Here is a 23,983-nt window from a genome sequence, read left to right on the forward strand (position 1 = left end):
CGTGGATTTTCCTATGTTTCGAGGGGTTAATCGATTAGCTTGGGACCGAAGATAGTACCAGAGCTGAGCCAAAAAGTTGAGCTCGTTTTTTCGGGACCTTCTGGTCTTAGAGTTACCTCTATGGTATTACCTTGAAATAGTCCAACAAATTTCTTGTAGAATTCCGGTCGAACTCTTATGGTGTTAAGCTCCAACAGGTATTATCTTCTGATTAAATATCGATCAGGAAAGTCGGGTTAGTATACCAAGTATTACAAGTTAACCCGCGCTGGAGCTTACCAGCATTAGAGTCATCTGGGGGTTTTTCTCAGTATTCCCCTGTAATGTTCCCAGTAATTCCGGAGAATTCTTTTTTGGGATTTCTTTTGTATTATTCTTGGATTTATATAGAATCCTCTCCTTAGAATTCCTTTGGAACGTTGCTCAGAATTTGATTCCTTTGAAATACTTCTTCGGACACTATAACTCAAACATCTCTTCAGAATTCTTTTCGAACTCTTTGTATTAATTTTGACTTCTCCACACAATTCGCTTGAAATTCTCTTCATAATTTCCTTGGCATGTTCTTAGAAAATCATTCGAAATTCCTTGAAATCCTATTCAAAATTCTCCTCTGAATGCCTTAGGAACTCTCCTCCGAATTTGGTTCCTATGGAATCCTCAGACAGGTACATCAGAATGCTCCCAGAAAATTTATTTGAAATTCACTTCTTAATAATTTTTAAATTCTTAGAATTCATATGGGAATCTCCTCATAATCTGCAGGGAGTTATCTTTGCAATCCCCACTGTCTCGACTTCCCTGGGCATAGAAGTATGATTGGACTTGCCACACAATTATACCGATGCAAAACTGGTACAGGCATCGAAAGCTATCAATTAATAACTTTGGTGTGCATCTAAAACACTAAGTTGAGAGCACGCAATAAGCTTATATGCGATATGCAATAAGCTTGAAATGCGAAGAAGAAGAAGAAGAAGATCGTTCCGGGGAATGCTTTCCAGTATATGATTTTCCGGTTCGCTCACCAGAATAGATTTATTTAGTAAACTTATAGTAACATCACCGACAAACCGACATGAATGACGATAGCAAAAACAATAAAATTTCTGACCAAAGCACACTACTGACATCTGGCTCCATGTTTGCGGGAAATATTTAGCATAAGTCATGAACCCGCATGCAAAAGTTATGAATTGGTTCGTGTCTGATCTATTCTGGACAAATTATTTTTATCTAGATCAAAAAATTCTATGGTTTTGACAGTTCGGATCACTGCACATTTAAATCGGCCGTTTTCGATTTTCGGGCATAAGTCAGAATTAAGTGTCATGTCGGTTTGTCGGTGGTAGCATCATTACCTTCATCGTAAGCCTGTACGATGGTGAAGAATATCTGCACTACGACCCATAGGATGTAGGATATCGCGTTCGTCAGGAACCACCAAATGATTTTCAGTGGCTGAAATCAAAAGCAAAAAAAAACATATGAAATCATCTTTACCCATAGATAGATAGAACCGATAGAAGTACGAACCGTCTGGATAATGTTGCCCAGATTGATGATGTTCTTCCCCATGAAGCACACCGCCTGGTAGTCGTAGATGGTCACGTTTTTGAACATGCCATCGTCGATCAACCGTTGCATAAATGCAGGCTTCACTTCGCCGAAGAACGCCCCCGTCTCCTGCAGTTGTTCGCTTATCACCACGAATCCGTTGTTATCGATCACGTAGCACTGGAAGTCGCCCGTGAAGCACGTCTTCTCGCACGCGTGGTCACTGCACTGGCTGGTGATGTTCTTGAACAGGGCGTACATTGCCGAATGGTGAAACTGGAAGCCAACAACGGCCACCGGTGTCTCCTTGCCGCCGTCCGTGTGGAAGATTGCAGTGCTAGCCGTCACCAGGGTATCGTTTCGGTTCCCGGCATCGAACGGGACCGAATAGACGAAGCTGGTCTTGTCGCTGTCGGTATCCTTTCCGTTGCTGCCGTCCTGGCTGCGCTTGTTCTTGTTGTTGTAGTAGAACTCCACGGCTCGCTTGTACCAAATTTCATCGATAGCTCGACTGTGGGTTTCACTAAAGTCGGGCCTGGAAAGTACGATGATATATTTGAATAATCACAGATAGGAGGGGATTAACAAGGAAAATCAGGACTTTCTTCTACGGTTACGAAATTGTCTTATAGTATATAGGTTATCCCTTTCCTCAATAAAAGAAAACCTGGCATATTACATATCTTGATAGAGCTGGAATTAGGGCGTAACAGCTTTTGTAAACACTTTTTTCTCTCGATGATTTCTCGAAACTCAAGGCATGCTTACGCAAACCAATATAACCAACGGGAAGGGGAATTCTTCCCCTATCAGATGGTGACGTTGATTTGAGTGAGCGAGCCTTGGCTTTCTAGAGATCATAGAGAGAAGTCAAAAACTGTTACGCCCTAAATCCAGCTCTATCTAGATATATTACCCACACCCCCATACTTACTCTGCTTGCTTGGACTCGTCGCCAATGTTCATGTGGTCCTGCCACCTGGTAAGCCCACTGTGGGTCGCCAAGAAGGAAACGGTAATTCCGAATCGTTGCTTGAACTCGTTCCTACGCGCATCAGCAGGCCATGTAAAGAGAATCGGAAGGAGATCAGAACAGAAACAAACATTGTAGTACCGGACTCGCAAATGGCTCATCAATGTCAGCAAACGATTAAGTTCACGTGTGACGATTTCTACACAAAGTCCACCCGTACGCTAGCAGCTTAATTACCTTGGCAACAAACCCATCAAAACTGCAATTGGGCTAGGGCTATTCCATGTGAGTGAAAATGATCGAAAAATAAACAAATCGGAACCATAAAGAGAAAACATAGGATTGTGTGCATGGCATCCAAACCATGGTGCGGTTCGTTCAAGCGATATTAGCGGTTAGTGGATTAGAAATTGCATGTGGACACATTGGATAAATTTACCGGTGCGTAAAATGAGTTTCGTGTTAAATGGAAGGGAAAAAAGAAATTTAATCATTCAACTTGTAGCTTCATTAGTCACGCTCTGGCCTTCAAAATTGGTAAATATAAAACAAAACCTAAAACACAATAGTGCAACTACTGGAAAATAAAGGGCACTTTTTGGTTGGCTTCGTCATAGCAATAAAACTTACTCTTGTTTTTCGTCCTTGCTGCCACTGCCGCCGCTGGTGTTTTTGGAGTACCATTCCGTCACCTTGGCATCGAACACCAGGGCTTGCATTAGATTGCGATCGCCTGCCGCATGGGTTGAGATCAAAAGAAACCGAACATGGTTAGGGTACGGAACCTTTGTGACAACATTTACTATCTTTACTATCATCGAAGATATCATATCAAGAAAACTGGCAACTTTGCCAGAATCCAAGCGACAGGTAGAGTAGCGCTAGACAAACCATTCTTCTTAACTAGGTTGGAATCTTTGCTATCTACATCGTTCGGAGAATTTGCCTATGATTGTGCCTGTCTCATAGCGATCGTATGAGAAAACGGGCGAGTTGTCAGTCTTCTTGATATGTTGTCTTTGCTATTATTAAACTAAATTTGGTGCTGTTCGTTATATAGGTGGTGATAGTGGTGGTGGTGGTTCACACATATCGAACACAAGATGGCGAAAACAATGGGATTAGGCGAGTATGGATAATGGATGTGCAACTGTGGTGAATATGGTGAATTAGAGGGGAACTGGTGAATTACACAACTATGGGAAACGATTAAGTGCTTCGTGATTTCCGAGTGGTTACACAATAGGTGCATGCTTTTTGTTGGTTGATTGAAACAATCACAATTCCATGAATAACATAACGTAATCATAAAACGTGGTCTGTGGATTAGATGTGTGGTAGAACAACACAAGAAGAGTATACACACTGCAGTGAATAAGGTTGTAGTAGTAGTAGTAGTAGTGCATTGTTCGTGTTTCGTGTTGTGGTATTGTAGAAATGTGATTAACTGTTGAGGTTCCGTTTGTGTGAAGAGCATCAAAAGTGTTAAAACTTTTCGTCGATTTACATCTTCGGAACTAATAGTCCATTTTGTGAAGTTGTGAATGAATTAAATTGCACAGAGCTGCTGATGACATTGCTAAAGATTGTTTTTGATGATTTAAAAATGGCCAGCCAAATTTTACAAGTAATCACAACAATCAAACTCTTCGGTGAGTCGCTGGCCTTTCGTTAAGTAGATGTTACATCAAAAATATCCTTTCTTTCCCCGTAACGGAGAAGATGGGCGTGGCCGGCAATGGTAATTGTCATGCTATTCCTGTCCTGAACTTTGTTTATAAGAGCTATTCACTCCCAAATAGTTTTCCTTAAGCAACCAGAATAAGAACATTAAAATAGATACACGACAGTTGCCAGTATGCAATCTACGAAATACTCCGTTGCAAACTTCTTCTTTTTCTAGGCTTTTTTCACCTCTTTTTCCTGAGTTCCGGCAATCTAAACTTATGTAGTTTTCGTTTTTGCACCGGTGTAGTGTAAGCAGGAATAAGCGCGAGTCTTTGACAGCTCAACATCATTTGTTTGTAAACAAAGGTGCATCCTATATCTACACCCTAAATTATTTCTGTGTACGGCAGTGTAGCACCGGTGTAGTTACACCGCAAAAACGACATTAGTGTTCTAGACACGGGGGCAACAATTACGAATTTCGGCGGAGCTCACATAAATGTGATGAATAAAGTGGGTGAGGATCAATGAGATGGATTACCGAGGTGAAGCAATCGGTTAAGTTGTGTGAGTAAAACCCCTGTACGATACAAGCAATTAGTGACGTCACTACTTGCGTTTACGTTGATTTTTGGTTTGCTAATACAACCATATTTCACGATCTGCTTCACCTCTCTCTGTACCTCATTGGGTGAGGAAGACTGCAACAGACTGCTCTTTCTAGCATTTCGCAATGCGATGCAAGTGTGAAAGAGTAAGCTGCTTTGTACTGTCATACCTTCGTCAGTTTTACCGCTGTCAGTTTGCCCAAAAGTGTCAGGTTGTCCAAAAATGACAAAATCATGTGAGCTATGGTGCATCTATATGTGGTTGACAGGGATAGAGTCCCCCTGGTTCTAGATACACTTCCACAGTTATTAATTGAGAGCTTTCTATGCCTACCAATTGTATATTGCATGGCAAGCCTAATTATACTCTACGCACAGGGAAGTCGAGAAAATTGCCAACCCGAAAGATTTCCTAGATCGGACCGGGAATCGACCCCGGTTAATGTTCAATATTTTTGACGTAGGACTACGCCTGTGGATTTCTATACGGGGGTTCACTTTGGGAAAACCGAAAATGGAAAATGTAACAAAATTATGAAAGATTTTAAACGTTAATAACTCAGCTGCTCCTGGACCAATTTCAATCAAGGTTGCAAAGACTCATTTCAGCTAAAACAATGTTTTTCTAAATTATGAAATAAATAGATGCCTTGATCAAATTTTGAATTGGTAGGATACAAGAAGAGGTTGCAAAGAATGTGTTTGACATGTTAAACCTGTTTATTTCACTTCATGAGAGTCACAATCAGCGATTTTTCACAAACTCACTCACTCACTCACTCAGCGATCAGCAAATCGCTGATTGTGACTCATAGAAAGCAAAATTTACAGGTTTTATGTTTCAAACGCATACTTTGTAACCTCTTCTTGTAAGTTACAAGTAAAACATGCCATCATACCATCTTTTGGTTTTATTATTCCGAAAAACATTATTTTAGCTGAAATGAGTCTTTGCAACCTTGATTTCAATAATTGTATCACCAATCGATCAGAAATATTCTTATGCATCTGTTAAATTTAAGACTGTATAATTTTTTAAAATATCACTACTGAAAATTGCACGAATGTGCAACTGTTGCTATGATAATTAAAATTATCTTCGATTGCATGCGAAAAGCAATTTCCCTAGCACAGATTTCAACGAGGGGGACGACTCTATCTACGATGCAGAAAATATTGTGTTTTGCTGTAGCTAGCTGCGCGCACGCTGAGTAGATAGAAAGAAGATTGATGACGATTCTGAAGATTTCCTGCAAAAAGATGATGCGCGATGCAAGTAGATGCGCGAAATGAAAGAAGATTTTTCGAAGATTAATTCACTAGTGTGAGCATCTACAATTGAGATTTAGATGTGTCGCCCCCCTCGGATTTCAAAGTTGAATTCCATCCGGTCTCACCAAACGGTGTTTATTCAGACACCGCGTGGTGACTGGTGGTGTTCTCCAGTACACAACGAAAGGCTACCTGCAAGCAGCGTGCTACAGCACACATGAGCATCCACGAAGAAGGAAGAAGCCGCACCGCTATTGATCGAAATCAGTAGCTCTTCGTGAGTCACTGTGGGCCATCTATGTCAAGCGCGTCACACTAAAGAGTATAAACAGAGAGAACCCCGCTAAAATTCCTATTCCTACACAAAATACAAGCTCCTGCTGCAGTTAGCAAATAAGATTTATTTTATAAGACCACGTAGTCCTACGTCACCATGGCGTACAATTCCATAGGGCTGTCCCTTGTAGTTTTTTTTACTTTAAATGATTACCTTGGCGGCCCTGGAATTTATTCGTCGCAATACGGAAGAGATGAACTAGCCTTAGGCTAAAAATCTCTCTAATAAAGGAAAAAAAAAAAAACGTCGAATACAAGTGGCTTCATCGATATATATGCTCTCAATGCACTATACTGTTCAATTGTTCGAAGCATCATGGAATATGCTGTTCGTGTATGGTCTCCATATGATGCACAGCAGATCATGAGAAAGGAAAGGGTTCAACGTAGCTTTATAAGGTATGCTCTTCGACAACTTCCGTGGAATGATCCAGTAATTCTTCCTGACTATAGCCGTTGCAGACTTATAGACATGGAAACTCTAGCTATTTATGTTATTTGTATTCGATATTGTTAAGGTTAACAAGGTTATTCAAAATTGATCATTCTTCTGTATGATTGGATAGTTCAATCGATGCCTACATGTTGTTTTTTTTTTTTTTTTTTTTTTCTTTATTTTAGAGATTTTTAGTCTGAGGCTAGTTCATCTCTTACCTACATGTTGTTCTCATTTTCGAATAATTCGAACATGTGTTGCTTCTACAGAACTTTTGGACTTTTAATCGTCTTTCTGTATTTACAGAGGGTCTACTCATTTGACTAAATAGAATTCCCTGATTTTTCCAGAACTTTAACGGATAATTTACAGATTTATAATAAGAAAACTATTTTTTAGATGCGTTAAAATATGCTTTTTATGATGTTTAATATTGATTTAATTTGAGTAATTCTAGGACCTCAAAATATGCTATGTTCTGAAGATACGTTTTCCTTGCACAAATTTAAGATATTAAAAATTTTGAAAGTGCCAAAATCAAGGAAAAACAATTATTGATTTGAAGTTTGTAAATAACGTTGTGAACGATTAGAGATCTTCAGTCCCATTAACGTCACAACAATTGTAGGAACTTTACAAAAGTTCTGAGAAATAAAAGGAAATGCTGATAATTTCACCGAATAAAAACTTCGGGGACATACGGGAAGTTAACATCCTGAAAATATGGGGAACTTACTTGAAGATTTTAGAACCACTTCTGTTAGCTTCTGAGGAACTGCAGGAACTTTTAAAAAGTGCCTAGAATGTCACAGAACTTCTCCGATGCCAAGAGTACTTCAGAAATAAAGAGAACTTGAGGAAAGTTATGGAAACTTTGAAGAAGTTTTAAGTACCTCAAAAAAGTTAAATATAGAGATGTTTTGGGAATTTCAGGGATCTTAACGGCAGTTCCTGTAACTTTATTCCAGATTTTTTTGAGGTAGTTTAAAGATCTATAAGAGTGAATTTAGCTAAATTCAGGATAGTTCCATGATGTATAAAAAACATCGAGAACCCTTCAGATATTCCGAGAATTTCAGGGAAGTACGGAGACCTTGAGATAATCACTGGAAACTTCAGATTCCAGAAATTCGAGTAACTTCATTGAAGCCCAGAGAATTTGAAGGAAGTTCAAAGGTGTTTACGAAAATTCATTTTTTTTTCAGTGCAGTACCGAGATTTTCGAAAGAGTTGAGAGCTTCAGGGAAGCTCCGAAACATCCAGACCAATCAGAGAATCAAAGTGCAGTTCAAATAATGTCATGTAAATTGTAGAAACCTTAAAGAAGTTTCGAGAAGCTCAGGGAATTTCCGGAGCAAAACTACGAGAGAATTTCTGGAACGCAATAAGGAGTTAAAGGAGGAATTTCAGAAAAACTTCGAAAACTTCACAGAAGCGCAGAGATCTTCAGAAACATGTCTGAGAACTTCATAGTAGTCTATGGAACTTAAGGGAAGATCCGATAACTTCAGGAACTATAATGAAGATTAGCAAAATGCGAGAACATTTCAATGAAGCTTAGTAAGCTCCAAAAAGGGGGTATTTCACGGGGAGTTCAGTTCCATTAGTTTCAGCAAATTAGCGGGATATTAACACTCCGAATACGATCCTCCGAAAAACGTGTAACGGCAAGTTTGCAATAGCATAGCTTAGCCATTTCTTGATGAATTTCAAAAATTGTGGTACTTCTAGAATTCATAGGATCTGTAAATTATTTTGATTGTAAAAAGATTAAAAATAGGGTCGTCTGCTTTATTTAAAAGCGAAAAGAGTCGTTACACGGTTTTTTAAAGGAGTGGTTCCCAAGATTCATAAATTAGATTAATGGGCATAAATGTTCATATTTTGCCAGAATACAGTCATGGTTCCTATATATGGACCCTGGAGACAACGGAACGGTCCTCCGGAAAGATTCGGATCATCCATAAAATTGGTCAATCCATGAAACTGATCCTAAATCTCCGCGTTTTTTTTCGAAAACACATGGAACAGTGATATAAGAGAGAATTTGGAGTCGTGACATAAACATGGTCACAGATGGCATCCGTAAAAGTGATTCATTTATGAAACTGATCGTAGAGCTCCGCGTTTTTTTTTTCAAACACATTAGGAACTGTGATATAAGAAAGAATTAGAGGTCGTGACATAAACATGAACCTGGATGGTCATTGGACCGTCATTCGGAAGATCCGGAACATCCGTAAATGTGTTTCATACTTAAAACTGCGAAAGAACCGTTATTTTTTTCGAAAACTTCACAGTTCGAAGTGTTTTTGAGAAAATCGTGAAGTTCTTGAATCAGTATCCACTTTTACGGATCTTCCGGAAGACGGTTTCATGGTCATTCGGGTTCATGTTTATGTTACGACCCCAAATTATTTCATATATCACAGTTACACGTGTTTTCGAAAAAAAAATCGTGGAACTCATGGATCAGTTTTATAGATTGACCATTTTATGGATGTTCCAGATCTTCCAGACGACGATCCCATGGCCATACAGGTACATGTTTATGTCATGACCCCAAATTCTTATATCACAGTTCCTAATGTTTTTGAAAATCAGGATCAGTTTCATTGGTTGACCTCTTTTCCGAATTTTCCGGACCTACCAGAGGACGGCCTCATGGCCATCTGGGTTCAGTGTATGTCATGACCCCAAATTCTTTATTAAAACACAGTTTCAATTTTTTTCGAAAAAACGTAGAACTCTGGGATCAGTTTCGTGGATTGACCATTTTTACGGATGTCCCGGATCTTTCGGAGGACAGTCTCATAGCTATCAGGGTCCATGTTTGTCACGACCCAAAATTCATTCTATCATTACAGCTCCTAGTGTTTTTTTCTTAAACTGCGGGGCTCTAGGATCAATTTCATGAATTGACCACTTTTACAAATGTTTCGGATCTTCCGGAGGACGGTCTTATGGCCATATAGGTCCATTGTTATGTCATGAGCCCAAATTCTTTCTTATGTCACAGTTCCTAATGCTTACGAAAAAAAAACGCGGAGTTCTAGGATCAGTTTCATGGATTGACCATTTTTAAGGATGTTCCAGATCTTCCGGAGGACGGTCCCATGGCCTTTTAGGATCATGTTTATCTCATGACCCCTAGTGAATTTATATATGACATTTCCAAGTGTTTTAGAAAAAACGCGGAGCTCTAGGATCAGTTTCATAGATTGAACACTTTTACGGATGTTCCGGATCTTCCGGAGGACGGTACGATGGCCATTCGGGTCCATGTTTATGTCATGAACGCAAATTCTTTCTTATATCAGAGTTCCTAATGTTTTCGAAAAAACCGCGGAGTTCTAGGATCAGGGGTTTATGGATAGACCACTTTTACGGATGTTCTGGATCTTTCGCATCAACATCGCAGACACATCAAGCGTGCAACTACACTTACAGAATTCAAGAGACGCTGCATTTCACATGTAAAAGCTGTTTATTGAGCAGTTAAATTTTTATGAATGGATAAATCATGTATCTTGACAAAGTTATCACTAACGGATTAGTTTGTATGGAGACTGTCATCAAGACATTTTAGTAATGTGTGTAGCATATACAAAAAACTACATTGTTTGCCTCAATGGTGATGATGGATTTTTAGTTTTTATGATTTTGTAGTAGTAATAGTAAAAATAGCTTTGAGTAGTCTACAATGGTTTGAGCCTCGCGCGCGGAATACAGGTATAAATGACTAATACGTGGAAATTGTGGCAAAAGCCTTAAATTAGTAAAGGATTGGCTGGAAGTCGTTTCCTTGGATATAGTCCTGGCACTGCGGAAGCTTAAACGTGTAAATCCCAGGTCACGTGTAAATGGAAGTATTGTCGAGGACTATACTTGGACTTTTGATAACTAGCTACACCTTTGAATGTTTTTGGTTGATGCCTATAGCATATTTAACAGGACATTTATATCTGTAATTGTAACCAGCTCGATTTTGTTTGCAAACCTGGTTAAAATGTTTATATTTAATTATCTTAAAGATAACTCGTCCAGCTCAAACCTTTGTAGGGGTAAGAGGTGGGACCATCATCATCATCATCATCGAGGACCGTTCCTTTATCTCCAGGTTCCATATATAGGAGCCATGACTGTATGCTGGCTAATTATGAACATTTGTGTCCGTTAATCTAAATCATGGATCTTAAGCCACTTGCAAAACCCATAAACATGTTACTTAAAAAAGAACGTGTAACGACTCTTTTCGCTTTTGAAAAAAAGTAGACGATCCTATTTTCAAACATCCTGCAATTAAAATAATTTACAGAGCCTAGGAATTCTAGATGTACCACAATTTTTGAAATTCATCAAGAAATGGCTAAGTTTTGTCAGTGCAAACATGCTTTTACACGTTTTTTTCGGAGGCTTCGTAGTCGGCGTGAAGTATTTTACCCACCGTATTCGGAGTGTTAAGAAGTTTCCAGATTTTCATAGAATTTCAGAAATGATAAGAAGATTATTGATAACTTCACATAAGTTTAGAAGTTCGCGGATGCTTAAACATATTTAGGGCAGTTCAATTAAAATCAGGGCTGTACAACAAGCTTCATGAGAACTTCAAAAGCTTTAGAGAAGTTTTGACAACTCAAGGAAAGAACAGATAACCTCAGAGTAGTTCCATTAACATTAAATAAATTACATAAACTTCTTTAAAGTTTCGAGAACTTAAGCGAATTGATAAAACGTCAGAGAAGTTTTCGTTGATCGTTAGGTAAATTGACAAATCTTTATGAAGTCCGAAAAAGTTCAGGGATGTTTTAACATTTAATGAGAGGTATTGTCAGCATCAGGCTAGTTTCTTAAACTCAGAACTGCCTTGAAAGCAGAATGCACTTGATGTTTTTTCTCAGAGATTTTTTTTTTCCCAGAACTCCCTTGGAATGAGGTCCTTGAAAATTAAAATTAAATTCCACGAGCCCTTAAAACTGGAACTTAACTCCATATTCTTGAAATTTCTAAGTCCAGAATTAAAAAAAAAAACTTGTCCAAATTAAAAATAGTCTGAGTTTTATAACTTTATTTGTTACTGAAGATTAGTCCACTTAGGATGTATAAAGTTCAATGTGTGAATGAAAATAACAAGCAAAATGTTTGTATTTTAAAATGCATTCTTTTCATTAAAATATTATCATCCTAAGAAAATTATTAAATTCTGTCAATAATGATTAAATTCCCTGAGGGCTTCCAGATATTTTCAGGAAAAATTAAATTCCCTGAAGATTTGCCACTCTGGCTAATACCGTGGATCCTGATGAATTTGGGCGTCTTAGTGGAATACCTGTATAATGAGAGAGAAGGATTAATAATTTCCATTCAATTCCACTACCTTATTTGCTTATCCTTGACAGATACGCGTATTTAGTCTACAATGTGCAGACTTCTTCAGTGTCTTGTACTAATAGTCGACTGAAGAAAAACATCGCATTTACCGAATATATATTAACACAGGTACATTTTCACTTAGATAATATATTCGGTAAATGCAATGTTTTTCTTCAGTTGAGTATTAGTACAAGACACTGAAGAAGTCTGCACATTGTAGACGAAATACGCGTATTTGTCAAGGATAAGCAAATAAGGTAGTGGAATTAAATGGAAATTACTAATCCTTCTCTCTCTCATTATACAGGTATTCCACTAAGACGCCCACATTCATCAGGATTCATCGTGGCAACCAAGCCGTCGGAGCCAAATAAATTCATCCGATTGAAGAAAACCATCGCATCGCTTCACAAGGACGTAGCATTTCTGAAGAAATGAGAAAAAAAAAGGTTATACCTATAAGCCATAGGATTAAGGTACGGACACCCACCCCACCCAGCGTAGTAAATAGGATGGAAGCAGAGTTCATCAAGGATAGCATCAGACGGCTATATAGCAAACTGGGCATGAAGGTTTTGGAATGTTATTATCTATCAAATTGGCCAAGGAGTATCCAATTAAATTCCAGGAGTTTCTGTCTAGGCCCAAGGTAGCAGAGAAGTGCGAATCGGATAGGAAGCGGAAGCTGCAGGATAGGAAGCTAAACAGACTACGACAGGAGTCTCAACGGAGACGGACGACACACCGGACGGGTGAGCAGATCCCATCAACCATCACCACGACGCCGAGGGTTCACTCCATTGATGGATTGGTTGTCAACCGATCGACGACCGCATTCACGGAAGAACAATTGACACACCTCAACAAGGGGCTAGGATACGCGGTTACAAACAAGCCAGACGTGGAGCAGATCATCATTGACGTAGAAACAGCGATTACCAAGACACTTCCAACATCAACACAGAATACGGTTAGGACTATCACATCGAACATAATCAAGGACGGACAGGAACAAAGTCGCGCCAACGAAAAAGAAATTCGGATTGTAAAGGAGCTAAAAAGTAAAGCAGTATACTACGTGAAGGCAGACAAGGGAAACGCGGTCGTTATCCTGGACAAGGACGATTACGACAATCAGATGACAACGAAGATTAACAACGGACCGTATAGATAGCTTCGAGTAGACCCCTTACAGAACATAGTGAAACGCGTGGAGAAAGCACTGAAGGAGTGCAAATCAATATTAGGAGATGGAGCAGGTCGTTTACGGGAACCCAATCCCATTCTACCCAGGATCAAAGGTCTCCCAAAAGTCCACAAACCGGAAAATGAAATGCGAGAGATCGTGTCTGCAGTTGGTTCCTCCACCCACAAACTAGCGAAGTGGCTAGTCAAAGAGTTCCACCAGAGTATGCCGAATCAGTTCCAGAGTAAAGCAGTTAGTAACACCCAGGAGTTCGCCCAGCAACTACAATCTTCAGGAGACATCAACGAGGGCGAGATTGTGGTATCTTTCGACATCACAGCTCTTTTTCCCAGTGTACCGGTCAAGGAAGTGATCAACCATTTGAAAAACTGGCTATTAACACAACGAGAGAATGCAGCATGGAGAAACAAGGTTCGGACGTACCTTAAGCTGACCCGCCTTTGTATGGACGAGAACTACTTCTCTTTCCGAGGTAACTTCTACAAGCAGACGAAAGGAGCCCCAATGGGAAACCCCCTATCCCCCTTCTTGTGTGAACTTTTCATGGCCAACTTGGAGACAATCCTGAAGGAGAAAGGACTGTAACCAAACCGTTGGTGGAGGTTTGTTGACGATATCTTCAGCGTAGTTAAACGGGAAGCCCTTCCACAATGATGAGATGAACAGAATTCACAAGGATATCAAATTCACTCACGAGGTAGAAAAAGACGGGAAACTCGCATTTCTCGATCTTCTAGTCATCAGGGAATCGTCATCATCTTCCTCGCTTGAATACGAAATTTACAGGAAGCCATAATAAGCACCAAAAGAGTTATCCCCTATACTTCGAACCATTCGTTCCAGCAGAAAATGGCCGCCTTTCACCACATGATTCATCGAATGCAGACTCTTCCACTCAGCGATACAGGAAAGGTTAAGGAACTACAGTACATCTTCGAAACAGCAAGACTCAACGGATACAAGGAGACCACAATCCAGGCAATCATCGATAAAAAAGCGAGAATTCTACAAAGGAGATTATTTACAGCCCTCACCGCAGCACCTGAACCATTGAAACGAGTGTCCGTTCCATTTGATCAAGATATTACTTGTAAGCTAAGACCACAGTTAAAACAATTCGGATTAGATTAAGTTTTCACGAGTAGACATAATCAGTTGAAATCATTGTTAGGATCCACTGAAGACCCAGTTAATGTTTTAGGTGAAGCAGGTGTATATAAAATAAGCTGTAATCATTGTAACAAAGTATATGTAGGACAAACCAAGAGAACTTTAGCAACTAGAGCGGAGGTTAATAAGGCCAAAAAGCAAGAGGAAAAAGGCCTAACATATGATTTCAAATCAAAGGTTGCAGAACACATCTTCACAGAGGACCACCAACTATCGACGGAGGACATCACGATTTTACGAACCGTATCTACACCATGGAAATTGGATGTTGTAGAAAGCCTCGAGATCAACAAACAACGTAATTCAACTTTACTCAACAGGGATCAAGGAAACTTTTCAAGTTACTACCTAGGACACATAAACGAGTAAGCAGCGGAGTACCTGTTCCTACAGGAAATTAGATTTAAGTTTACCTTGTTTCTAAGTGAAAATGTACCTGTGTTAATATATATTCGGTAAATGCGATGTTTTTCTTCAGTCGAGTATTAGTACAAGACACTGAAGAAGTCTGCACATTGTAGACGAAATACGCGTATCTGTCAAAGATAAGCAAATAAGGTAGTTGAATTGAATGGAAATTACTAATCCTTCTCTCTCATTATAATACCGTGGGTTTGGTGATAAATTTCTCTTGAATCTTGCCCTTTAAAACTTCATATCGTACATAAGTGCTTATAAGATACTAATTGATTAAGTCCAAAACATCAAACATTGATTTGGTGTGCGATCAGAACAACTACTTTTCGTCTCTTAGGTCAACTTTTAGTCCCTTTTTTACTACTATAAGTCACTATTTGGTCACTTATTTGGTCTTCAACATGGTCACTGAAATCACTACTTTTGATTGCTACCAGCCCTGGTCTGTAGAGTTTTTTATAAATTCGAGACGAAGAACAAATAAATTAAAATAAATAAATAAAATATATTGTGAGTTCTGGTGAGAATCCTGAAGTTTTTGATTAAACTGCGTAATATTTTGGAATATTTTAGTTTAGTTATGATTGGCTAATATAGTAGGTAAACGATGAAGATGCAAAGATTTGAGTAATGGGCCATAAGTTTCTCTGTTACAATCAATATGCACAGAGGTGTGTATATTCAAGGTGAACGAGTTTTCTGTTGCAGTGTAACCCGGATGTTGTTCAGTTTATGGTGACTGTTGGTTTGTGGTATTAGTAGTAGTAGTATTAGTTGGTACTTATTCCTGCATATGCAACTCCTCAGCTAACAAATGAACGGTTTTCGTAAACTCTGTGCAAGTGAATAAATACTTGGAGAAAATTGTACATACAATTAGGATTATATATTGCAGCCTACTGAAACAAAGTGTGTGTATCGTAACTAAAACAGGTAAGATCACTCATCCAATCAATCGGATTGCCTAATTTTCTTCTGAACAATACTGAACAACTAAATCGCTAATCGGAAACTAGGAAACGTAAACAAACCAAACTTGAACTATTTTCTGTAATTTTTCTCTTGTTTGTTGGATTTATTTTTTCCCTCAAATCAACTCATAATTTCACTCAATTGAATCAAAACTGACTAGAACTAAATTGTTACGGTAACTCAGGGTTGAAAGTTGGGTGCTCTAAAAACGTGCAATCGAAACAACCAATTCGAGTTTGATACTTTTTTTTATTTCATTCATCAAAATCGACTTGGTGTCGGCTTGTGCAGAATATTTCTTTTGTGTGAGTTAGGAATAATTTATCGTTTCGGTAGGTGCGTGATCGATATGAACAACTGGATTCGCTAATCAAATACTGGTAAGTGTGTGTATGTAAATAAATATAAACGGACTTTGGTTACTATCTGTTTTTTTTTTGAGTAATTGGCGGACATTTTGTTTATCTCGTTTTCTATTGAGTTAGTTTGTGATTTGTGCTAGATTTATACGTTATGTATCGATTAGGAAGATCTTACTCACAGTAATAGTAGTCCTTTTCAGGCATTCGGGTCGAAATGTTAGCTGCGGATTTGCAATTTTCAGTTTATATATTTTTTTTTGTTTGATTTGGCACACATTGGAGCCAGTAGTAGTGGATGATTGGCGCACGAAAGTTCGTCAATTTCGACAGAAGACAGGGCAATTAATTTCGACAACGTGTGAGATTTCAGTTGGATGATTTGGACACATCGAAATTAATCGAAAAAGAAGAAAAGGAAAAGAGACGGTTATTCAATAAACAGAATCTACAGCTGAGATATGAACGTTGTCAGTTGTTGGTTGGGTTTTGCTTGGATTTTCGACAAAGAGACATCAAATGAAGGTGAATGGAATGGCGATCGCAACTGACACTGAGATGAATGATGGCAATGAGAGGGGATCTTTTCCCGATAAATGAGTGTGACTGTTTTGTTCGGATGATTTTCACTGAATCCGACGATACATAACATACGCTCCGTTGCGTTGGTTGGTATTGAACACAGAAAAGTAGGATTGACAACGTGAGTTAACACTTACAGAACATGGCGTGCTCCGGCGGAGGGGGAGTCCGGAGTGCTGGCCATTTCCAACCGCCCTGTTTCATTCGTTCTAGGAAATGCTTCAGCTCTAGCTCGGGAGTACCGAACGTTTCATTCGCGTGTTCGTTCAGATATTTGCAATATACCCTTTGGAGGATGTAAGAAATTATGATTAACAATTTGCTGAATCTGAAACGTTTCCAAAATTACCAGTCTGGATGAATCTTCCAGTTGATGCCGCCAAAGAAGCTAGCAGCATTGCTGCCTTTTGCATGGGTACGGTGTATTTCGTCGTCCGTTCGAATCTGGAGCCGATTGACACCGTACGTTTCCGGGTACGTTACTACCAGAGTGAATGGGGTGTTTTTGATCGGAGTCCAGTAATACTGGCGCCGAGTGCGGGATACCCGTTTCTAGAAAACATACAAGAAATAGGATAAGATTGGATGGAAAGGAGATTTTCCACAGCTGTTCAACTTACCATTTCATCGAAATGATACTTCACGTGGACCCATTTCGCTCCGGTAGATTGATTGATTATAGATTCTCGTATCTGGCATTGGATGAGAATGATTGTTTCGGTCTTTGAAATGGTGCTCCAAATACTTACCAGCAATAAGGCAGGATTAAAGTCCCGTGGTCCACGGTCGTCGTCAGTTAGCTCCACCTCTATCATGTCGACCGTATTGTAGGCTGGTTTTAAAATATCTTGGAACTGTAGAGACAGAAAAGTTCGAGAGTTATTTCTGTGGCATGGTGATCGAGCCTTATAAATAAGTAAATTGCCGGTAAACCACTTCAACGAAAAAAAAAAAAAAAATTGCACTTCACTGAAGGCAAAAGTTTCAAAATAGGTCAATACTCCCTACTTTAGCACCTGGGTGATGCGGTGCCCGAGCAAAGCTGGAGATCAAATTGTAATCAAAATTTGCTGTTATGATGTAGCTTATTTTGAATACTTCAGTTGATCTCATCTCACAGCAAAAATGAGAGCAAAAATTTACACTGTTGAATCAAACGTAAAACTAATCCGGCTATCAATGAAATCAATTTGATAACTGATTTTGCATTCATAATATTTAACTGAATACGGGCCTGGCGTAAATGGTTAGCATCCATGCTTCTCACGTTGAAAGACTTGAGAAATTTCACTCCGGGCTAGTCACGATAGGTCATTCGTGTGTCAAATGTGTTCAACAAAACAATTAGACAATCGTTTGTTTAATTTTTACGAGACGTTAACAGCAGAACTTGAAGCTAAGTTGCTGTCATTAAAATAAAACTGAAAGCACAATATGTTATCAGACTTATTTCGCAACAATTGAAATCAAAATGAGTTTTCATTATGATAGGAACAGTAAACTAATATCGGTTTGCTTTAATTTTGCTAACCGACTCGGGTGTGGCTTCTTTTCAATGCCATCGGCTGGCAGCAAGCGCTGCCAAATTCGTAATGCTCAATCTTGACTCTTCGATTGTTCGTGAGTACATCTGTGAGCGTACCCAATTCTAGTCGGAATTCTAGTACTAAACTAAGTTTGTTTTGATTCGCTATGAAAGTTTGACAGATAAAATGAGGGGTTCGTGGATTTTTCTATGTTTCGAGGGGTGCATCGATTAGCTTGGGACCGAAGAGAGTACCAGAGCTGAGTAAAAAAGTAGAGCACGTTTCTTTGGGACCTCTATGTTAATAACAAGTAGTAGTAGTACTACAAATACCACACTAACGGCACAAAGCGAATGAATTTCAATCCAAATTGGCTACCACTAGGTGGACGTCGGATATATTCGCTGAAAGTAGCAAGCATTCATCTGATCAAGATCTTGAGCCAAAGCCGTATTGATGATTTTAACCTGGTTGGCGAGAGTTAAATTTTGCGCCTTTATCCCTGATTTGATGGTAAGTGTAAGAGCTACTTAGGAGATTTTAGCAGAATGGCCACTGACCACTGAACTTTAAAAACCGGGAAATAACAGGGAATTTGATTGGAACTTTAACATATAATTTGTATTAATAAATATTCAAAGTCTGATGTATCGAATATTTCTCTTAAAATTTTGAATCCAGCCCCATAGTCTTGTAAAGTGTTCTAAGACCTGGATCTTGAAATTTGAACTGAACTCAACTGAAGTCTCAGAATTTTGACCATTTATTTTGTTATTCCTAGATCTTATATTTCTGTGTATGGTATCTAAATCTAGGATTCGAGTTTCGAAACCCGTTGGATACGGTTCTGTTTTAAGTTTGCTCTCTGTTTTGTGCGTGCGTTCGCTTTGATCGTTTTCGGCTGCATTTTACTGATTAGCGCTGGCACTCTGCCTCCCGGACGGTTATACGTGTGTGATTGTGGTGGTTTTCTCGCTTTGTGGGAACTTTTCGAATCGAGAAGGAAACGTGATTCATCGTGTTTGCAAGCATCAGAAGAGATGTCGCTATCTGTGTACTTGTTTTATTTTCTTCGCGTGTGCCGCTCCCGGACCAGAAATTTGGGGCATAGTGAAGCGATCGATGCCGAGGTGCTGGGTATTTTCTAATCGTTCTATGATGGTGTTTGAGATCAGATGTACTCCAAGCACTGGAGGGTCTGCGCATTCGGCTGTGAATCCTGCGGTTTGCTTCCAATACAGTAACGCAGGCGAAAGAGTGGTGAATGGTTTCAATGCTTCGGTGTGAAAAGAAAACGCGTGCTGGAGAGTACTGGCAAGGAAGATGCATAGAACAGCTTAGAAAACATGGAAAGATAGGCTTATAGCAGATAATTTTGGTGAGATCTTTCTTTTTGTATTCATTAATTTTGTTTAAATTTTCACATAATCTTTACTCTATATTGCCGAATAGAGATTCCTAAATATATTCCATTTCCTACTAACACAAATTTTCCCTCCCGTGGCATCTATGAAGGTAGTATGGGTTCCCTGCACCTTCTTAAGTAGATGTTGGACTAATTTTCCTTGCTATCCCCTGCGATTGTAAGGATGTGGCCAGGTGTATAATGCGATGCTTGATTTGCAGATTTTGACGTGTTTTTTTACACGATATTTCCTGCAAAATGTATTGGTTGACCATTATATAGACCCCCCCCCCCACGATTTGTGAAATCGCGTATGCTATGCTATGGTATCTAAAACATATCTAAATTATTTCTTTGAAGCTTATCTCATGATGTATTTGCATATTTTTCAAGGATTTCCTTAGGTTCATTTCAAAATCTCTTTTGTTTGTGCGGTAATCCCTAGAAATTGTCTCCTTAAATGTCGGAATTTTGTGCAGCACACTTTTGGAATTACCTCCAGAAAACTCTTTTAATTAACTCTACAGTTATCGTTCTATTCTTAAAAATTCTCGCTAGGAACTGCTTTTCCTTTTCCTCTGAGTCAAAATTCCTGAAGTGGACCACTGATTTTTCACAAATCATTGGATTCCATTCAAAATACGTCTATATATTGCTCTTACCACGACAAACAATAACCCAAAATATTTCGGCAAAATTCGCATTTAAACAAAAGTTATAAACAATTAAGTTTTTTTGACCCTTTTTCGAAAAAAAATTTTATCTCTAGATCGGGCCAATGAATTTTTCTCCAGTTTTGATATAATCACAAGAAGACATGTTTCTTCCAAAATCACTAAAATTTATTCATAAAAAATGTAATTTGTTTATAATAATTACAATTTTTTATAAACAAATGCATTTTTTTGGTGTTCCCCGCGCGATACAAGATTGCTTTTTTTTTAGAATTGTTCCCTGACTTTTTTCCCATACAGAACCGTTTCAACATTTTTGTCACCAGTATTGGGAGCCGAGTTATAGCAATTTTTGTAACGCGCCGCACCAAGCGCGCGGCGCCGCGACGCGCCGCTCGCGCGCGAAGCGAGTCGCTACGCGCTCTTGGTCCGAACTCGTTTCCTCGTTTCGTCTTTCCCGTGTCTTTCCCGATGCGTGAACGCGCGAGCGGCGCGACGCGGCGCCGTGCGCTTGGTGCGGCGCGTTACAAAAATTGCTATAACTCGGCTCCCAATACTGGTGACAAAAATGTTGAAACGGTTCTGTATGGGAAAAAAGTCAAGGAACAATTCTAAAAAAAATCAATCTTGTATCGTGCGGGGAACACCAAAAAAATTGCATTTGTTTATAAAAAATTGTAATTATTATAAACAAATTACATTTTTGATGAATAAATTTTAGTGATTTTGGAAGAAACATATCTTCTTGTGATTATATCAAAACTGGAGATAAATTCATTGGCCCGATCTAGAGATAAGATTTTTTTTTCGAAAAAGGGTCCAAAAAACTTAATTGTTTATAACTTTTGTTTAAATGCGCATTTTGCCGAAATATTTTGGGTTATTGTTTGTCGTGGTAAGAGCAATATATAGACGTATTTTGAACGGAATCCAATGATTTGTGAAAAATCAGTGGTCCACTTCAGGAATTTTGGCTCTCTGTTCGGGGCATAAAACTACTGCGACCATTAATTTGATCTATTGTAGTATATCCCGTGTCCTTAGTTTAGTGCATGCCATATTACTCCATCACTATTAAGAAATGGTGAAGTATTCGGTGTTGATACAGTTGTCATTCCTGCCTTCATCGCAAGGAATCGATTCTAACTGAAAGATCCCGCTATTTATACCCTTCGAAGAGTGAGAGCACCCTCCAAAGGCGCGCCCCTTTGTCAATCAAAATTGGATTCTCTAGCATCAAAATTAAGCAATGACACCGATAGTGACCATGCATCAGAACCCTAGTCTTAACCACTTCAAACCGAGCTTCAAACTAGGGAACAACGAATAGAATATTAGGAATCACATAGATGAAGACTAACTAACTCATGTTTTCCTTATTTCAAGATCATCCTCGGTGGACAAAGCTGAGTCTTGCCACTATCAACAAAGCATAAAAAGTAATAAGGACTAAGATGTGTTTTTTTGAATACTGAAAAATCCTGTTCCCCTAGTTTGAAGTAGTCATGACTGCTTTAATTTCTCTCCATTATATTTGCTACAATTAGCTTGGAATATTCCTGGAAATCTCGTGGTATGAATTCTAAAGAAATTTTCCGCAGAATGTCCTTGAAATACTTCTCGAAATGTTCTTCAGGAGGATCTCTTGGATTGAAACTCGGAAATTTCTTCAGAATCTCCTACTACCCAAAGTTTCTTAGGAAATGTGCTCAAAATGTCCGACCAAATTCTGTTAGACTTTAAGATATTTCTTCAAAATTCTCATAAATTCCTTTATTAATTGCAGAGTGAATCAAAGAAGCTTCTTAGAGAATTTCTTGAGTATTATGGAGCAAATTGCAAGGAAGAGGTCTAAGATGCACTCTGAGGAAGTTTTGAGATGATTATAAGGAAATACTTGAAACAAATATGAACAGATCCTGTGAAGAGTTCTAAGGGTATCAAGATGATCATCACATAGAATTTTTTTTAGAGATCGCAAAAAAAATAAAAATATACTTATATATATACAGCCATTCCAAAGCAGAACGATATAGGGGAAATGGATGTACTATCGGCCTAAATTACCCTTATTTGGACCCATACATAAATTTAGCAATCGACTAAATTTTCAATAGCGACCAAAAATATCCATTAGTACCGTTCCAATGACGCGTTCATCAAGATAAAATTGATAAATAGTAGATTTTTAGCGAATCGTTGTTCAACGGGAGCCATTCTGTGGCGGCCGTCACGACGTCACCCAGTGTTAGCGTTGCCTGGATTTCGAGCATGGCACCCGAAACTGCTACATCAATCCGCGCTGTGGCAAATGCGCTTAAAATAATGTCTCCTTTGAGTGCGTTGTCGACGAGCCGGAAACGTGCAAATGCGCCAACTGTGGTGGAGCTCATCAAGGGTCCGACAAACAGTGTCCCAAACGCGAGGATTTCAAGCGGATCTGAAAGCAAGCATCCACAAGAAGCCAACCAGAACGGAAGAAGGAAAACACTCCGGCATTCAGGGCTGAGGACTTCCCGCCTTTTCGTGTTACGCCGCACGGTCAAGCAAATCCGGCCCCCGTCAAGAAACGTCCGGTGCGTCAGCTGGACAAAGCTCTCCAACACCAATCCCGATCTCTTCTCTGCGGATGAGCTGATGAAGATTTTCGTCGACATGACCAGCGCTCTTCGTCAGTGCCACAACAAGCCCGAACAGATCCAAGTGCTCGGTAAGTTATTATTCAGTATGGCGTCTAAACCATTAACTATAGTCGCTTGGAACGCTTGCTCTGTACGAGCCAAAAAGTTCGAGCTTGCTGACTTCCTCCACAAGCATAGTATCGACGTGGGCCTCCCATCAGAGACTCATCTAAAGTCCGGCGACAGCTTCTGGTTGCCTAACCACAACATTATTCGGCTTGATCGCCAGCGGATATGCTCAGCGCTGAAATGTACCAAGAACATGAAGGCTCCCGGGTTTGACGGTATATTCAACTTGATCTTGAAAAGGGAGTCGAGTTTCGAACGCCTTTGGATACGGTTGTGTCTTAATTTTCTTCTCTGTTTTGTGCGTGCATTATTTTTTTTCCTTTATTTAACGTCGGTCTCTGTTCCGCAATCTAGTGCCAATCACCGACGGACATCGATTGCCATCCATTGATGGCAATCGAATGTGCAAGGAAGGCAGCTTCCACACTTGCGTAGGATATCGCACCCATTCATCAACACACATGGGCCGGGACCAACGGCTTTCCTTCCCTTCCGAAGGAAGACGTGACCAGAGATTTTTATGCCTCAGAAAAATCCCACCGATCTCGACTGGGATTGAACCCAGACCCATTGGGGTGAGAAAGCAGTCACGCTTACCACTACACCACCGGCGCCGGCATGTGCGTGCATTAGCTTTCATAGTTTTCGGCTGCATTTGCCGGATTAGCGCTGGCACTCTGCCTCCCGGACGGTTATAC

At 39.4% G+C, this 23,983-nt stretch overlaps 1 protein-coding gene across 6 annotated transcripts in view; it reads right to left on the reverse strand.

The window, feature by feature from the left end:
- Positions 1–23,983, reverse strand: part of stj (straightjacket) — a 53,341-nt gene that overhangs the window by 11,237 nt on the left and 18,121 nt on the right. For 2 of the 6 annotated variants that reach the window (XM_065230391.1, XM_065230388.1), the window contains 10 exons: positions 17,680–17,784; positions 17,551–17,622; positions 17,280–17,482; positions 17,068–17,216; positions 16,531–16,572; positions 3,161–3,263; positions 2,768–2,806; positions 2,492–2,602; positions 1,537–2,092; positions 1,362–1,461 (listed from right to left, as the gene is read on the reverse strand). In XM_065230391.1, coding sequence (XP_065086463.1) covers positions 1,362–1,461; positions 1,537–2,092; positions 2,492–2,602; positions 2,768–2,806; positions 3,161–3,263; positions 16,531–16,572; positions 17,068–17,216; positions 17,280–17,482; positions 17,551–17,622; positions 17,680–17,784 — 1,480 coding nt within the window. The remainder of the gene's footprint in view (positions 1–1,361; positions 1,462–1,536; positions 2,093–2,491; positions 2,603–2,767; positions 2,807–3,160; positions 3,264–16,530; positions 16,573–17,067; positions 17,217–17,279; positions 17,483–17,550; positions 17,623–17,679; positions 17,785–23,983) is intronic. The other 4 variants (XM_065230393.1, XM_065230392.1, XM_065230390.1 and 1 more) reach the window with 3 other exon arrangements.

This window comes from Ochlerotatus camptorhynchus, unplaced genomic scaffold (assembly GCF_037179485.1).
Source record: "Ochlerotatus camptorhynchus isolate MF236.1 unplaced genomic scaffold, CSIRO-AGI_Acam_v1.1 ptg000330l, whole genome shotgun sequence".
In the NCBI taxonomy this organism is placed as follows: domain Eukaryota; kingdom Metazoa; phylum Arthropoda; class Insecta; order Diptera; family Culicidae; genus Ochlerotatus; species Ochlerotatus camptorhynchus.